Below are 18,672 nucleotides of genomic sequence, written 5' to 3'. Positions count from 1 at the left end.
CTTGCCTGCTGACATTAGTCATTAGTTCAGAACAAAGAACTAATACATTAGCCAGGACATTTTATTTTTCTTATAAAATACCATAATTTTAACGTGCACAGAATCTCCTCTGTGGAGGCCCCAGACAGCAAAGCTACAGACAGATGGATGGGTGCATGGATGTGGGGTTTTGTTCTATTGGTTCCTATGCAGCTGTGAGCATTGAAGTAGGAGAATACTCTTTTTTTTTTCCCCATGGAGAAGGGGTTATAGTAGCAGTGCTCTTGAACTGTTTTACATGGGAGAATGAAAAGAATGAAGAGTGGCCTCCTCTACAGGGAGAAACTTCCCTCTCTAGCTTTTAGCCCTTTGTTGCACAGGCAGGCACAAGAATCTCAGGCAGGCTTCAACTTAAAGTCACTGGGAAAATCAAGATAAATTAAAGATAAACCACTGGGAAATCAGCTAGAAATGGCATGTCCTCACTAAAGCTGCCTTTCAGCCCTTGACTATTACAAGCTTTTCACTGCAGTGATCTGCCTACCTTGTCTTTGCTGGGCTCCACCAGGTACATAGTAACAGTGTGGATGCTGGGTGCCCTGGTATACAGCCAGTCCAGAGCAGTACCAGTCATTTGTAGAACATTTTCCAGTGTGCAGATGTGGTGGTAGGCTTTGCTGAATGCATAAGAAACTCCCTGTGAAAGCAGAAACCTCCAAGTGAGCGAGACAGTTCCATCGGATTTGGGTGAAAAAGCTGACAAAATGTTCATGTAAATGGTTTTAACGAGTTACTTTAATCAGAACTTGTAAAGCTGAGAAGTGACTGCGCAATGTCCCTTATCGAATAATGATCTAAAGCTCCAGAGTGTCCAGGTCACAGCCACGTCCTAAACGAGACAAAGCTGTTCTTGGTGGACACGGCCACATCGGCTGGTAACCTTGGCTTGCTGCGCTCCCTGCTGCCCAGATCATGCATCGCAGTGCGCCTGATCCTAAAGAGCATCCCAAGGAGACCCAGACCACTGTTGCTGGTAATTATTCCACCATGTAAAAAGTAAGGTTTCATGCCACTTTATGGCAACAAACAGAAATGGGAAGCTCAGAGCTTCAGGAAAGAAAAGCTGCTACCTTTGGGCTTTGCACAATTGTGCAATTATTTACTAGTCAGGAGAAGCTTAAATTAGTTATTAATGAAGTGACACCTCATAATCACAGATAAGACTCTCACAAGTAAAATATTGATAAGGTGTTCTGCTCACACCACTTTCACCGTGCACAACAGAAAGGGACCCACAGTTCTTAGCTGTACAAGTTACATTTACTCAGAACAAACACGTGAAATTCTTGTGATCCCTACAGTTTTCTGCAGGCAGGTCTCTAACAAACCCCTTTCTGATGATGCCCACCTGATAGAAACTGATCTCATGGGTCAGAAAGATGGCTGTCTCACACTGGTCCCGAAGCGTGTCAAGTCCTAGAATGCCAAAGACTCTCCAGTGAGCGTCGTGCAATGGCAGTACCAGGAAAGAACCTTTTCTCTCCTCCACTGGGCGGTCATGGTTCCAGAAGTGGATATTTGCATGCAGCTGAACTCTTGGAACATGGATTGGCTTTCCTTCTTCAACAGCTGCAAAGCTGAAAAAGAAACTTTTATGTTTAAAAGTAGCAGAAAACCTTTAGTGAAATAATAAATATTACAGCTTTGATCTCTCCCTGCTTTTTGGCATCAGAGAAGGAAGGTGTTAGCTCCTTACTCTGAGCACACCCAGAAATACCACATTCACCACTTGCATCCCAAAGACAGTAGTAAGAAATAAGGCACTTTTCATCCTTAGGATGTTTAAAAAACATCAGCTAATGAATGTAATAAAAAGAAATACAGAAGCAAGCAGCAGTTACATTTAATAGATTAGAAGAACATTTAATAGGTTTAAAGAAGCAGCCAAATATGTCTGGCTTTTGGAAATGAGAAGTGAAGAGGCATGAAAGCTGTTTATGGTGTAAACACTGGGAAGGAAAGGCATTGTTCTCAGAGAATATCCTGTGGATGTAAACTGCTGTAAGGGAATTAATATTTAAAGAAGAAAATGTAGGCCCAATGCAAGAGTCATTTGCTGAAGGATGAGATTATTAGACTGTGAGCTAATCTCCCCAAGGAAAGGAGTGAAATCCCAAACAGAGCACTTCTAAGTAGACCATGCAGAGTATAAGGCATGTATATGATAACAAATCATTACACAACAGTCCCTGGGGGGATTTCCTCTCTATTCCCAGTGCACCCCAAATTCTGACTGGTACACCCCATTCCAAGTATTTTTGACAAAAGGAATAGTATTTGCAGCTTTTCTTGCCTTACTCCTTTCATGTCTCTCTGAAGAGTTTGGTTTAGAACATATGGAGCATCATCAGCGGTACACGCCACATAGTGTAGGAGAATCTGGTCCTCCTCTGGTGTGAGCTGGTTCTCTTCCAAAAGGGCAATATACGCACTGATCTTCTTGTTATCCCCATGGGCTTCTGCATCCTAGCAACCAAACGTTTCCCATTACATTATGTACATTAGCCACTGGCCATTACACTTATTTCATGGACTTAGCACTTGTCTCATTTTTTCTGAGGTGCTGTTCTGGGTCACTGATTTTGTATTTCAGGCACCAATTGCACGACATGAATGTGTCTGTGCTATGACGGTGTCTGACCAGGACACACTGTTACAAGCAAAACAACTTGATGCTTTCACTGGCAGTGGAAATGGATTTCTTTATTCCTGCTGCTAATGGAGAAAAGTTCATGTAAAAATAATCCCTTTATAATCTGTGCTTAGGATCAAACCATGGACAAGAAGTATTGCAGATCTGACCTGTGATTCTCTGTGCACAGCCATGGGCTCTCCTGAACAGAAGCTAAGTGCAGAAATGCACAAGGAAGCCAAGACTCAGAGCAGCTTCCCATCTTGCACTCATGTGCACCAGAGTCTGAAGTCAGTGTCACAATCCTAATACAAACAACTCCTGTGCTTCCTGGGATGCCTACCTGGGAGAGAGCCTTAAACACTGCTTTGTAAACCGGCTCTATGCTTCCTCCGCTGGTCTCTGCTGCCTGCTGGATATTGTGCAGCCACTTCCTCCTGGCTGAGCTTTGCAAGAACTCCGTGTGACTTTGTTCCACACTTGTGTTCAGAAATTCCACCAAGTTATCAATAGCTTCATCCTCATTGCCACTGAGCTCGGAAGCAAGTAACTCAAGGAAAGTCTGGAATGCCTTTGGGGATAGCTTCCCCACTCTGCTGAGCTGTGGGTAACGGGAGCAAAGGTGTTTCTTTGCTAGTAGAAGAAACAGAAAGTAAGACAAGGACAATCTATTTGAATAAGTTTTGCTTTTCCTGTGTAAAATATGAATCAAGCCCTCAACTGGCTTTGGGTGGAGTGCTCCAGTCTGTCATTCTTCTACCTTCCAGCTATCTCCTAAATGGAAGCTCTCATCATGACAGGTAAACTCCAGCTTCCAGACTGAATACATCTTTTCGTCTAGATCCCTCACCTGCTGTGAAAGAAACCTAAGCAGCATTGCTCTTGTGCTCCTTTTGTACCCCTGGAACATACCTAAACAGTAAAGGTCAATGGAAAATAGGAAAGGTGCCATGGTAAGAAAGGTCTGGCTTCCCTTTGCTTGGAGAAGGGGGAATGAGGAGTGCCACAAGGGTCAAATCATGATTCTCAAGAATCACTTTCCCAAGTCTACTCATTCTAGTTCACAAAGTTCCAGTTTGCCCAGAGATCCTGAAGATAAACAAGACCCTTCTCAGACTTGTAATCCCAGCAGACTGAGCCTGAAAATGTACATTTACCCTGTGGCTTCTCTGCAGATGTTACTTAAATCAGCAGCCAGGCTAAGAGAGCTGTTGCACCCTGTACCCATCCTTTCAGGCCAGTGCTGCTGCTCCCCACACCCCAGCTCTGGGCTCACGGGGGTGCTCTTGCACAGGCATTGGGAGTTGCAGGCGGATTCCCGGCTTTGGAAAACTGGGATTCACCGGCGGCTCTGCCCAGGCTGGGCTTGCCTGTTCCTGCTCCTGGCAATGCCTCTCCTGAGCACTGCAGTGACTAAAATCTTCATCATTTTTTCTGCATCCTGATTTCAAATCCTGTTGGACTCGAAGAAGAAAAGGAAGGAGAGCGATTTGTCAAGCTGCTTCCAACTAGCAAACTAGGCAAGCAAAGATATATATGTCAAAGTGTGACTTTGCTGTTAAGCACGAGAGTATTTTGTGATCAATACAGTGGGCTATAAGGAACAGTGTAATAGAAAATGCTTTGATTCATGATGCACAGGAATAGGCAGGGAGCTGCCCTGGTTGCCTCGCAGTGCATTAAGACACAGATATTTATGGTAGCTGAGAGCCTCCTCCTTCCCCCCCTAGAATTCAGGAGGTATTTGATCACTGACTTTAGCTGTAGAATTAGCAAGTGCTAACCAGCCCCAGTCACGGTGGAGCTGACTGTTAATGCTGCCTTATCCTGCCCATCAGCTATAGAACATTCAGAGTTTTTCATTTAATTTCTGGCTTTCTGACAGAACTAGGATGGAGAACTGTTTGATGGCATAAACACGGATTTTCACCTCCACTTTCTCCTCTCTTTGAAGAAAGAGATGAAGAAAGAAATGCGCATGAAGTTGAACGTGGCATGATCGGTTCTTTTATTACTGAGCCATAGCATAATGAATTATTCTCTACATCCTATCTGCAATGTTCACTTTTCACTTACAAGGAAAATCAAATCATTCCACCCACTTGTCACTCTGTGTTTTCATCCAAGAGGTGTTCAATGTCTGTGGCCCCTTCCCCCAAACCTGCTTGTTCCACAGTGGCTTTGGAAGATTACGTTGAAGCTGCTGGGAGTATTTTATGTTGCTTGTAGGTAGTATTGATTTTGCTATGCTATCTTGCTATTTATTTGTCCTTTAGTTTATGAGCCCTTCATGGAAGGGACTATGTCCTTCCATATTTCAGTACATTCTGGCATGCTTTAAATACAAGAAAGCTGTGACCTGCAGTTTCTTCTGTGGCTGTGCAGCCTGGAGACTACGAACTGGAGCACACTGGTGTGCTCCCCACCCCACCAGCTGCCTCAAGTGAGCTAAAGGACAAAGAGGGTTTGGTGGTTGCTAAAATGAGCCGTTTATACCAACAAGAAGATGAGCATGGAGATGAATAAACCAGTCCTCTCCATCCAAGCACGCATGCAGACCTGTTTCTAATTGCTAATACAGTATTTCAGAGCATCTAATGCCCACATGTTAATATGTATGAGGCTGCCAGACAGGTCCAGGTGAACCTGCAGCACTTCTGTCTGACCCAGCTCTATTCTGTCAATGACCAAATTTGCTAAGTTTAGTCAGAGAAAGGAACCAACAGAGAAGTGAGACTCAAAGCTGCTATCTAATTCATGAGCACTGTGCAAGTGTGGATTACTAAAGGCTATTTGAGACCCATAAGGAAAGCTGTTGTTCTTTCCTATGAGATACATTGCTGCAGATAGCACAGTAAAATCTATCTATAAAAATAGCTGGATAGCTCAGACGAGCTAGATGAGAAGTGCAAACATGTCTCAGGTTTTACCTGTGTTTTTCACTGCCACAACACAAGTGTACATTGCATGTTAAGGCTGAAATGATTTTTCAACACATCACAATGTCAGGGAAGCACTGGGCTGCCTCTCTGAGTGGGAATCTGTTGCAGAGGAGTCTTGCCCAGGAGGAGGGGATGGAGCTATGCATTAACAAGTCGCTCTGGATAACTGTTCCATTTTATTTTACACATCATACCGTGTATGCTTATAATTTCTTGCAAAAACAAAAAGTGACTGGTGCTTGCCAACAACTTCATTAGCACTGTTGTTGAATGGTTTAAGCCTACTGTGTTAACAGTGTTTTCTCAGAGCACAGCTATCTCCTTACCCTTCCTCAAGGTCTCTTTTTCCGTCCCTTCCTTGAAGGTGCTCAGAACAGCCTCCACCTCCTCCAGGTCCAGAAACCCAGATGCAGTGTTGTCCCACTTTTCAAACAGTGCCTCCAAAAGCAGGTTCCGCTGGGCCAGGCGAGAGCTGTGGTGAACCTACAAGAGAGAGGAGCAGCTTGATCTGTAGTGACTCCTGGACACTGATGTTCAGTGTCTACCCAAGAATGGAAACTGCAGCGGTATGACAATCACATCATTCCTATCTGTACATACACAGCTCAGACCTGGAGATGAACCTTTAACCTGAGAGATGCCTAGGAACACAAAACACAGACAACAGTTCAGTTCTAGCAGGCAGAATCAGCACCGCAGAGGGTTATTTCACAGTGAACAAATGAAGCCTGTGCTGGATCTAAAGTGAGATCAACTCAGGTAAGTGCAGGTTTCCCAGAATACAAATGTCTTCCCAGGAAGAACTAACCATAGCCTTGTTACTAACACCCAAAGATGTGACAGTTTGTGTATCTGTACATTGTTATTTTGCTGGTGCTGCCCTGAAGTGTGTGGGCTCCAAACGAATGTACAATTTGCCCTTTAAACTATCTTTGCACAGCATACAGTGATAAATGGCTGGGATGGAATTCTCTCAAAGGCCAAAATACTGGCAGTGTGTGTTGTGCTCAGCGTGAGGACAGTAGAGCCGTCAGATCCAATATCTCATCCAAATTAGGTCAGCAGCACAGAGGAAAACTAGAAACAGGTCTGAGGTCTGAGCCTCTCTGAGCTAGAGAGACTACTATGGACAGACCCACCATGAAGTATATCTATACTCTGAAGTGATATGGGGCACCCAGACGCTGTGCATGAGGATATTGCTGAAAGGGAACATATTTTTCAACACATGGCAAGAGCACCCTGAAACTTAAACACAAAGAAGCATGTGCACATTCACATACAGCCATGCACATAGCAAAACCAAACACACTTGTTTTATGATCTTCACCGAAACACCCACAACCTCATATGCACATGCCAGTGCAGTAGGTCAGAGATCAGGTTCTTGGCTATTATGAAGGTGAATAAGCAGAATGGAATGTTTTGAGCTCTTTCAAAATTAACTATCAACCTGCTGTGTCACTGAGGCTCTAGAACAGACAGACAACCTCTTACAGGATGAGTCTGTCACCACTCCTAGAGCTATGGGCTAGGGAGGGAGGATCCATATGAAAACAAAGGTGTAAAAGGTCTCTTGAAATAGAGAATGCAAGGCTGCAAGTGAATAGCTCTGCCAGCATGAGATTAAAAGTTGACTTTCTAAGTGTCTGTAGGCATTTGCTTGATTTTTGTTTGGACATGGGCTCAGCAAAACATATATTTACTTTTTCTAGTTGTTTCCTTTTTTCTTCTTCTGTCTGTTTGTATTCTCTTTTGATGAAGGCAATAAGCCTCTTCACAGCAGGCAGAGAAACCTCTTCACCAACAAATGTCTCCATGAGCTGTACAAACTGTGGCAGGTTGAGGCTGCTTTCATCAAAGGCACTCCTAGTACGAGAAGCCCAATGGTTCTGAATCTCTGCCATGATGGGATGTAAGTCTGAAAGGCAGAAAGCACAGTGTGTCACAGGCAGCCAAATGTTGCCTTAACACTGGCCACGTGGCAGATAGCAACTCAGTCCTAAATCCTGCATTTCCTATCCGGTGAAATTATAGCTGAGTACAGACTGACTCCACACTGACTAAAGGCCTTAATCTGCTTATATTTTCCTAATAGCATCTCTTTAGTCTATGGATGCTATCATACAACAAGGTCAAATCCTGAATACAGCTAAGCTGAAATTACTGTTACGCTGCAAGTGGTTCTCTGAGGCAAAGCCTACACTGCTCTTATCTTGAAGTCAGCTTTAGTGCTTGTATTCTTGCCAAACTTTGAGCTCACAGCAGTACTGGCCAACACTGCCAGCCACTATGTGCCCAAGTGAACACACAGCTTTGTGACCAAATACCTGCAAATCTAGTGTCCTCACACTTCCAGTCCTCTGGAATTCTCTCTCCACAGCTGCTAAACCTGGAACTTAGGTCACGAGTCAGAAAGTCACCTGATGAAAGATAAAATATACACAAGCTTTTAGAAAAGACACAAGATACAGCTTTTCTAAAAGCCTTTACATACACATATCCAAGCTATAGCTTCTAAAATGGATGAAAAGGGCTGACATGATCAGTTACCTGACCATGGCACTTTAACCTCCTGGCTATCTTCAGCTAGAGAATCCTGTCTGTCTGTGGGTGCTGGACCTGCAATTTTAAAGAGAAATCTTCTAGGTTTAACATGCTCAGGCTCCTGTCTTACTGTACTTATATTACATACATTCTTATATTACAGAGTGAAACAGAACATGAAGTTTCTCCTTATTATAAAAATGGTTCTGCTTCAGAAAGTCCATACTTGAATTACAGTGGCTGCTCAGTGCCTTGAATACAGATCACCAGCAGTGACTCACCTGCCACTAGGATAGTTTTGAAAAGGATTAAAAACACACCTATAGTTAAACCAGTCAATGTGTACATTGACAAAGATCAAGGTCTGCCAGAATAAAAGAGAATGCTTTACCTTCACCCTGGTCTTGGAGAAGGTTCCCATCCTGCAGCCTTGCCTGTTGGCCAATCTGGCTGCCATGCTGCTCAGAAACACTCTCTTTTCTTGCAGGGGTTTCTTTCACAACCTCTGCAACTGGAGCATCCTCTTTTGAATCAATGACATCTGTGTCTGCCAGAGCTCTGTCTTCTGAGGTCATGGCTGTAGCTTCAGGTGTTGGCTCTGAAGTTGTGTTGGTTGTCTCTGCAGTCCAGTTCTCCTCTTCCTGACCGACTTGCCCTTCTGAGCCAGGCTCTCTGTCTGAGACAGGATAATCTACTTCCCCATTTTTTTCTGTATCAGGCTGTCTTTCCAGGCTAAATTCCTCTTCCTCCACCTGATTTTCAGATCCAGGTTCTCCATCTCTACTGAGACTGTATTCAGTGGAAGCTGATTCAGGGAGAACTTCCTCCTGACTGAATGCACTTACAGACTCAGTTTGCTCCTCAGTTTGTATGTCTTCATGGAAACTGGATTTCCCACTAACTACGGTATCTCCATCCAAGTCTCTAACTTCCAAACCAATGCTTTCCAGCTCTGACACAGCATCCTCACCTTCCTCTCTCACTTCAGCATCATTTGATTCTGCTGCTTGGTTTTCTCCCTTAGGAATTCCTCCAGTCTCAGCTTCACTCATGCCCTTTTGTTCAGAAAGACCTTCTGTGACACTAGTTTCCACTACATTGCTGCCTTGTCTATCGTCAGCTACAGGTCCAGCTAAAATCTCTCTCTCAGTTTGAGACAAGACTAACTTTTCACTGAGTTCCTCACAAACCTCCTGGTCATCAAAGCCTCCCCATAAATGTGCAGGCTTAATCTCTTGCAGCTCTATTATTGGCCCTAGAATAGAAAATACATTGGTAAGCTGATAGTTCACAGTGGGTTTATGTTCTCTAGTACTGCATAAGGAAAATTGAAGGAAAAGGTATTCCCAAAGGAAAAGAAACTATCAGAAAGTACCTTCTGGAAACATGCATCTCAGGAACACAGAGCTTCAGAATGTCTTTGCTTACAGAGACATGCACTTGTAACTGTGTATTACACCATATTGCTTTTGAAAGAAGTATTTCCTAATTCTCCATGCTAAGAAGGAAAGCTGTAATTTGCCTTGTACTTGATCTTAGCAGTTAATTAATGTCCAATAGCTTAAAACCATTCTATTTTCATGTAGATTATTCTCTGTGGTTATCTTTCCATGTTCCTGGAGCAATTTTTGAGTGAGCACAAAATTCACTGCCCAGGAAGAAAGAAGAACTGTTGCAGGAAAAGAACTCTTTCTTTACTCCTACTTCTAAAAAGTACTCCAGAATTTGGTAAGAAGGAAAAGTTCTGGATGCTGAAGTATTTCTGAACACGCATTTGCATCACAGTTTGCAAAACATGTTTGTAAATTATGGTGTATAGGTCACAGCAGTTATTTGGGTCCTTTTATAGGCTCTGTTCACTTCTGGTAACACTTATGAAACATATATTAACTCTGCAATCTCATGTGACCTCCTCATGTTTTAACCAAAGTTGGAAGATCCCACGTACTTACACTGTCTTGGGTTACAGAATCCCCCCTGAGCACTCACTGGGCTTCTTTTGTAGAAGTCTGTCAACAGAGCAAGTATTTTTGGTCTGTTCAAAAGACCAACCTAGAGAAAAAGATTACAATTATCGGGTTTTTCCTGTGGTTCTTGGGACTTACATCAATATTTGCAGCACTACAAAGGCACCATTAGCTAAGAATTACCTGTGACTGAAAATTATCCATTACCAGAACATCAATACAGATTTCAAAGAAGTCAATTTATTTCATAGAGGCAAAAATTCCTCCTCTGGGCTTAGCTGGAATGCCCCAAACACATCACTTTGCAGGCACATCCTCTTGCATATTCTTCACCAATTACAGCTAGATCATTGTAACCACTTTGCCAAAGGAGCTCTTCATGTAAAGATCAAAGCTTCAATATTTCATGCTTTCTGGACAGATATTGATTTCCTGACAGTACTATGGAAGAATTTTCACCTATTATGAGCTGTGCTGTATTATGTTAGCGAGTGCACGTTGCAGTTTGCTTTTGTGCCCCATCATTTCCTTTGAAGTGTTATGTATTGGCAACTGCCTGGGAAAATGATTAGTCCAAAAACCAGAGGAATTATGATAACTCCCCTAATTTCCTTTAAAAAATCATACACATTTGACCACTGAGGTGAGAGCAGTATCAGTGATTCCAGTGCAGAGGAACGTGCAGAGTTTATTAAGTCCTTGTTGCTCAGGGTGAGTGTTATACAGACAATAACACCAGGAAAAGACAATGAAATGGGGCCTTTCCAATCAGGAAATTGTGAGTTGCAAAAGTAAAGCAAATCTAAATGATTGCAAGTTCTCCATTTTATGATGAATTCCTGTTGTCATTATTTAAGTCCTTCCACCTTTGTAATCTCCCTGCCATTAGTGAAATATCGTAGTTAATTAGAGAACAGATTTACTTAAGTTCATTATTTATAGCAAGTAGCTTTCTATCTGAATTATTGATTTCCTTTTCACATTTTGCTCTTGGATTAAAAACTGCAGAACATAAAGTTTACCAAGCTTTTATTTCCTGCTGAACTTTGCCTACCCTGAGGCTGAAGAAATAAAGGAAGAAGTTTGCTGCTCTTTTCTGGAACTGAGCTGAAGATGACCCCCTTGTTTATCATTTTAAACCATAATTAATGGCATCAGTGTTTAGGAACAGAGGGTTTGAAAACAACTGAGAGAAGTGCCTACTTGATGAAGTGCCTCCCAAGGAGGCTGATACTGAAAACAGGGAATCCATCACATTTTCTGTTACTGCAACACCTTTCCTCTACTGGGAATTGAGGAAAGGATCTGAACTGAAATGTAAGCATCTGGTGGAGTTTCAGTGTTTCATACTCTGGTAACTTCATTTCTCCTGGTAAAAAAATGCTGGAAATTACAGTTGAATTTCAGCTCTCTGGGGGTTTGGAACAACAAATGTCATCACATAATTCTGTCCCTAAATGTACAAGGTGTAGGCCCTGATTCCCAGGGTCTCCATCTTCTTGCCATTAATATACAAATACCTTGCACATTTCCATGCAAACACTTCTTCATGCTGCTTGTTTTTCAGTTGAATACATCCGTTTGGGTTCTGCATACATTTAATAGACACACAAACATGGTTTTGAAGACGTTACTGGATCACTGTGTAATCTGGATTCTCCATTCAGTATTTCCACTACACACACTTAATTTTCCCTTTACATTTCCTCAGCTGTTACTTCTCACAGTTAGCTGCTGGTTCCCTGGAAGTTGGCAGCACTAATGCAAAACTTTATTAAAAAGGTAAATCAATTAATGAAGTATTATTAAAAAGAAAATAAAAAGGATGATTTGGGATTCTTTTGTCATGTTAAGATAATACACTTGGAGGGTTCAGATAACTCAGATTCTAGAAGAGTTTGGGCCTTGGATGAAATAATTTTATGTATTGTTAAAACCAGTAAATTCCTTTTCAGAAATTACCACTTATGAATGAGGGGTACCTTTTCCACCTTGTTTTAACACGTACAATTTATACAGATCTGCCATTCTACTGGAGGTGTCTGTTATTTTAGGATACTTTTCCTTACAACTTACCTTGGGAGGAACTTGCTCTGTCTTTCTGAGTTCCTAAATTTACTAACAGAGCACAGGTTTCTTTGTGCCATGCAAGTGACTGAGGAGGCTGCTGAAAGATTCCTGCCCTTCAGCCCTTCATATTGAGTCTTCTCAGCAGGACAGGTAGGGCATCCACTATAAATAACAGCAGACCATCTGTGTTTGCACAGCCACCCAAAACTTGTCTCCACTTTTAATGAGTGCCAGCTTTACTGGTTAGGGTTGAAATGTGTTGACTTAATTTTCTTGACACCTAGATATTGGCAGGTGATGATTCTCATTTGTTTTCAGCAATGTGCTGTGATCTATGAGTAATTCCTTTAAGCAACACACTGAACCAGACTTGCCATTTCAGCAGTGATAGGTCAGTGTTTAACTGATTGATTGTTTTCCTGGAAATGGGACGTGTATATCTTGAGCACCATAAGACACTTGTTAGCGAGCAAGATGGGAAGAACAGACAGAAAAGGTCATGAGAAAGCAGGCTCTGTCATTGCTGTACTGCAAGAAAGGCGACCTGAGTGTCTCAAACTTCATTAGTTTGAAAACTAATCTGACTAAATTCAGTTACATTTAAAGGCTTCGGGCTGAAAAAGTCCTTCAAAATTAATGCAGATTCTTTTAATTTAAAAGATGGTTTTAAAAAACTATACTTGATACACATGAGCAGAGAGGGACAATAAGCTTAGAATTCCCAGAGCTATTGCCTTTTTGGGCATCAGAGCAGTGATTCAGCTGTGTTCTGGTACTGTCTTGGAAAGTTTCTGCTTCACTGTATAGTCCAGGCTGTTCTTGCTGACCTGCCATCCTTCTGGATGCATGCATTTGAAATCATAATAATGATCATGTGCATACCTTCTAATTTGACTGCAATTTAAACACTGCTTTCTCAGCTCCCTGGCTCTAATTGCAGCTCATTGAGGCAGCCAGCCACAGTTACCATGCAGACTGGAATAACTGCCTGCCACCAAACAAATGGAAATTAGGAACTGAAACAACTGCTTTGCTCTGCTTTGCAGAATGAGTATTACAGGTAATGGATCACATTCAAGTGGAAGAAGTCCTAGGGTTAGTTTGCATCTTTTATCTTCCCTGTGGGTACAGTAGGGCAGGACTTATTAAGAACTATACAAAAGAAACCAGGTCAGGTTTAAAAGAACTGTGTGGTCCACACTACAGTTTGGTGAACTCAATTCGCAGAGCAAGGCTACCTCAGAGACTGAAAACAGCAACCATGTTTGTGCTCTGTTCATTCTTTTCTGGGCAGCAATGGAGTCTGTGCTGATAGCTGCTCACTCTTATGTTTTCCTAGTGTTTTTGGCTCTTTGCCTCTGAGATTCCACTGGGATTAGTAGCATGGAGATGGTGATTACTGCCATGGAAATAATAGCAAGAAAATCACATTAAAACATGAAAGGAAAAGAAGGGATCCTTTCAAAATGCATGACAAAGATAGGACACAGCTTTATGTATTACTCTACCTGGGAGCATCCACCATAGGAGCAATAGGAAAATGAAATGTCTCCTAGCTGAGAAATAGACACACTTCTTTCCTCATCTCTGAAAGAGAAACTTGCCAGCTATTCTCCAAAACACACCATTGGTGTTGAAATGTTCTCTGTAATTCCATCCTCTTAGAGGTAATGACATTATTAGCATGACATTGTACAGCAGAGTTCATTCTGGGTAGGCATGCTGTAAACATCATTAGAGGAGTGCTGCATGGAATACATAATTCCTGTAGAAAACTGCAAGATTATGGCAACTGTTTGCTGTGTAGTAGCCAGCAACTGGCTAACTAAGGCTACTTGTAACAAATACCATACTTTTTGGATGAAGCCCAAGATTTTAGCAATAGCTCATGCCATTGATTCTTCAGCTCTATTTACTTGTTTTCTAATACATCTAGCTTATTTATTTATTTAAATGGAAATGCAAATGTATTCAGAGGATGATAGAGTTTAGAGCATCTGAAAAACAGATTATGGCTTCTGAGTTCCATTTCCAGCTCTGTAACTGACTTACTCTATTTTAACTCCCTGCCCATAAACTGTGGCAGAAGTTCAAAAGGTTGTAAAGACAGATTATTTTGCATTTTAAATTTAAACTATGAGATTTATTGATAGAAGCCCTCAAGGTGTATAAATTAATGCAGCATAATTGACACAATATATGTTACTATTGTAGTAATGTGCACATTTGTTAAGGTCAGTCTCTGTCAGGTTATCTTTGCTGCAATACAGCTGAACAGAAAAATTAGCACCCAAACATTCTCAGTGTTCTGTGGGAACAGGTAATGACCAGAAGAAGTAAAGACCATGGTTAATTTCTTCTCCAAAATCATCAGACTTCAGCCTTAAGTCATCAGTTAGGTCATTCAGGTTCTAATCAGTCATCAGCTTATAGGCTGCTGGCTGTTTCTGTGCCTAAGAACCATGAGTTTGAAGACAATGCAGCAGCTGTTGTCCTCTGAAATAATGCTGAGTAAGCACAAAGAGAGTATCTAGAGTCATGAGGAGTAAAGAGAAAGCAGTGACCCAGAGAAATACCAAACTGGAAGTATTACCATATTGAAATTAGGTTGAGAGCTGCTTTGCCTACCTTTGCGTAATCACAATCTATGAAGAGAAAAGTAAACATTTGCCTCCACATATCATGTCTTACTGCTTCTCTGAAGTCATCAGCACACCGACAGAGATGCTTCAGCATTTCTTGGAACACGGCATCTGGAAAATGTTCAGTGTAGGAATGGACATACTGGGAAGAGAAAGCAGCAGTGTGATGGTTAGCTTTCTTCAAGTATTTTAACCTTTATTTAAGCTCCTTAAAATTGATTGCGTGCAATAATGTATGTAGGAGTTTGTAGTTTAATCTGCAGGCTTGGTACATGGATGGTACACAGCCCGCTTGGTTCTTTCTTTCAGAAACAGCAATACTCTCCAAACTAGCCTGTGACTCTGCTGCCCAGAGGTCACTTATCATGTTCAGTGCTTCAGAGATGCTGGATGAGAATTCCACTCTATGAAATGCTATTGATTAAGCCAGGTTATCTCAGGGAGGATAGAAGTTCTCCATGGTTTTCAGCAGCATTTAGTATTCTTGACTTTACTCCTAACGACGCATTTTGAGCCATTAGTTTTTGCCAAACTGACAGTCACTCAGCTCTCTAATGCCACAACACGACCATTGGCCACAATTTCAATGTTTAAAGAACCAGTCTGGATACAATAAAATAAAGGAAAGAACCTTTTGAAAATGTGCCTGCTGTCACCTAAGTCCTCTCACACTGGGGATACTACTGACTCCAGATTTATTTTAAGTTCTAGCCTTGGAGACAGGTTAACACTTTGGATTTATAGCCATGTGGTTTTTATGAGCAAAAGCAATATGGTTCTAAAAATGTGGTGTGCATGACATAAATAATAATGGCCATCAGACCAAACCACAATCCCAAAGCCTGTGCTGAATTATTAGAGCAGGTTTCTGGAGCCAGCCACAGTTGAGGGAGACATACAGGGAGTTAAAACAAGGAATTTCCAAAATATGGAATGTTTCCCATTATCCCATTTTTAGAGCATGGATACCTGCCTTAAATACTAGGACTTGTTGGACTTGTTGAAATGCATTAACCAACTGAAATATTAATATATGTTATTATTATTCAGGTCTATATTGCATAATTCCCAAACATATGGGACAAGTGGGGAAGAGAAGAAGAGCAGAAAAGCAGCAGCCAATGGCCTGAGGGGTGGCTGGTGGGAAAGAAGAATTCCTGATGCAATGTGTGGCTTTTCTGCATTTCAGCATAAAAAGAGAGGATGTGCGTGGGCTGGAGAGAAGGTGGCAGATCTGGGAACACGTGTATCTCCCAGCTTTTCAGAGCTATTACAACCCAGAGCCCTGTGACAGATGAACCCTTAAGGATGACAGCAGTTGGGAGGAGGCAGCTTGGACAAGCAGCTTGTTATTTTGTATGTCATCTTGATGACACATCCCAGGGCTTGTGTATTAATACTTCTGTCTAACAGCTTCCCAGAACAGTTTTTAGAAGCCTATGTTCGGCTCTGTGGGCAGGAGGAACTATCGTAGAGTCTTAAGCTTTTCTTAGCTGATGTGTATAAAGCACTCTGCTGTGTAAAATACTGTACATGTTATAAGCATACATTGATTTATTATTAACCAAGAGATTTTGACACCCATCAGAAGAAAGCTGGCACACCTCCTTCTTGCTATCCCATGTAAGACCTCACTGAGTTTGTGAACACATTATCATCAAGAACGGAGCTTTGCTTTTTGTTCCTCCTGATCTCAACAGAAATGGAGTGAGTCACATGTGATCATGGAAAATAATCTCACCTTTAAAACTTGATTCTGACCCTACAAAGGCAGTGGGAGTATTTCCCTCAGGGTCAACAGCTTTGTGTCAGGCTGCTGTAGGTTCTGCATATTAGAGTACAAAGCCTGTGAAATAAACTGGTAAGGACTGGTATCTGGGATTTAAATGCTTTTAATATAAAGACTCCATGAGCTTGCCATGAAGGATGTAAAAAGACAAAAACCACTGTTTTGCATGTCCAAAAAAATATCCCCAAAACCCAACAACAACATGTGAGGTCTTTCTACTGAGTTTCTAACAGCCTTTAAGTAACCCAAAGCTGCACTGAATTCAAGGAAGGGAAAAAAAGCACCATTTAATTTTAAGGTCCATTACAGAGCAATGCTTTCCACATGTGAAAGGGCCTAGACCAGTGTCGAGAAAGATCATCTCTCTTGCTGGTCTATGGTGGATGATGCAAACTGATGAACAAAGGTAAAGTGCAGCTGAGGATTAGAAGCAGCCCTGGCCTGAAAGTGAGGCCTGTGATTATGGAACAGCTCCCCAAGGGAAGTGATGAAAGCTTCATCATTTGATTCAATTAAAAATGGACTGCAAAACGCATCAAAGAATATATTCTGAGAACAAAGTTGCACTAGCTAGTGAATGAGACAGCTTGACAGTCTGTGTCTTTTGTATTCCTGATCTCTGTTGTCATATCTTTAATTGAGTTAAAATAAAGAGTACACAAAATAAATTTTAAAACATTTTTCTAATGCTAATGGAGCATAAATTCACTCAGTGCTTATACATATGCCATAGGGATTATGTATTGATGCTTCATTTCAGTGACAAAAGCAATTCTCTGGGCTCCCATTAGCCACAATAGTTTTCTTAATTAAATGCAGTTATTCTGAGGTTAAATTTAAAAATACCTCATTTCATGTTTAAAAAAGCCTTCAACAAGTTACCATGAAAATGCATCTCTGTGCAAAATAACGAACATGGGGGTCTCCTGAGAGCAAGGAAGGCACAAAAATCACACATGGTTGCTTGAAATTAGTCTCTGCACAGCTGCTTTATACTCTGGTTTTAATTATTGTAACAGCACCCACCAGCACTGCTGCAACTTGAGGGTCTGCCATTATTTCTATTCTAAACATCCCTTTTTGCAGGTTTAAGTACCCAGCCATAAAATTCAGCTCTGTTGTAGGTAGAAATGGTTGGCAAAGGATTGGCCTGGAGAGTTTTTCAGTAAGTGTAGTTTGAACTAGTTCAGTTGTTTTCAGATTGATGAAGAGTAGAGTGATGGGGTGAACCTTCCAACTACACTTATTGATGTGGATGGGTTAAAAACACACTCCTGATGTTTCTCAATGACAGAGTTTGATTTTAAAGCTCTGTATTTTCTACCCTGGTTGTGCTTTATGAACAGCTATGACTCTTGCTGCAGTTTGGTTATGGTCCAAGTCAGTAACAGTTCTGAGCAAAAATGAGCTTCTCATCACTTGTTAGGCTTTTCTATGGCTAATAGAACTTGATCAGAAATAACAATAGTTTGAGGACATTACTGATTATCTCAGGCTGATGGATATACTGGGACACCAAACCTGTCTTGAGCAGCTACTGCAACATCTGCATTCACAAGTGATTCAGGGCTTTGGCATTCTAGGAAGCGACTGAGAGGGCTGTCCTAAAAACTACTGCTTGGCACAGGCTCTGAGAAAGCAAACTACACCCTCCTTGCTGGCCAGAATGGAAGTGTTGGGACAGCAAAGGATGGATACAAAGATGGAACATGAAATGTCCCCATATAACCAGTTACCTGGGATGCTGAAGAAGTGAAGCCCTTCACTTATTCATCTCAGCTGTCCCCAGAGAAATGCTACTACTTTGTGACAAACACCATATTCTGCATCAGATGCTCTTATTTCATTTCTCACCTCTGTGAATTCATCTATGTTTACTTTTTTCTCCAAAGTGTCTACGATTTCCAGCTTCCTGTCACAGACTGCCAGTAAAAAATGAAGGGATATTGGTTTAGAAAGCAAACAGTTGTGGGGTTACATATTGTACACATTGTTTTGCTTCAGTGTTAGATTAACTTTCTTCTCATACTGGATTACATTTATT

At 41.6% G+C, this 18,672-nt stretch overlaps 1 protein-coding gene across 11 annotated transcripts in view; it reads right to left on the bottom strand.

Moving 5' to 3' along the window:
• Positions 1 to 18,672, bottom strand: part of EFCAB5 (EF-hand calcium binding domain 5) — a 39,605-nt gene that overhangs the window by 4,678 nt on the left and 16,255 nt on the right. For all 11 annotated transcript variants that reach the window (XM_061470163.1, XM_061470172.1, XM_061470168.1 and 8 more), the window contains 12 exons: positions 18,483 to 18,550; positions 14,826 to 14,981; positions 10,113 to 10,212; positions 8,552 to 9,415; positions 8,167 to 8,235; positions 7,944 to 8,036; positions 7,320 to 7,534; positions 5,940 to 6,096; positions 3,015 to 3,304; positions 2,333 to 2,505; positions 1,388 to 1,616; positions 524 to 676 (listed from right to left, as the gene is read on the bottom strand). In XM_061470163.1, the coding sequence (XP_061326147.1) occupies positions 524 to 676; positions 1,388 to 1,616; positions 2,333 to 2,505; positions 3,015 to 3,304; positions 5,940 to 6,096; positions 7,320 to 7,534; positions 7,944 to 8,036; positions 8,167 to 8,235; positions 8,552 to 9,415; positions 10,113 to 10,212; positions 14,826 to 14,981; positions 18,483 to 18,550 (2,567 nt within the window). The remainder of the gene's footprint in view (positions 1 to 523; positions 677 to 1,387; positions 1,617 to 2,332; positions 2,506 to 3,014; positions 3,305 to 5,939; positions 6,097 to 7,319; positions 7,535 to 7,943; positions 8,037 to 8,166; positions 8,236 to 8,551; positions 9,416 to 10,112; positions 10,213 to 14,825; positions 14,982 to 18,482; positions 18,551 to 18,672) is intronic.

The sequence above is a fragment of the Pezoporus flaviventris genome, unplaced genomic scaffold (genome assembly GCF_033815535.1).
Source record: "Pezoporus flaviventris isolate CSIRO_AGI_PZ_B2104156 unplaced genomic scaffold, CSIRO_AGI_Pfla_v1 ptg000063l, whole genome shotgun sequence".
NCBI lineage: Eukaryota > Metazoa > Chordata > Aves > Psittaciformes > Psittacidae > Pezoporus > Pezoporus flaviventris.
This window is presented reverse-complemented; position numbering and strand designations above follow the sequence as displayed.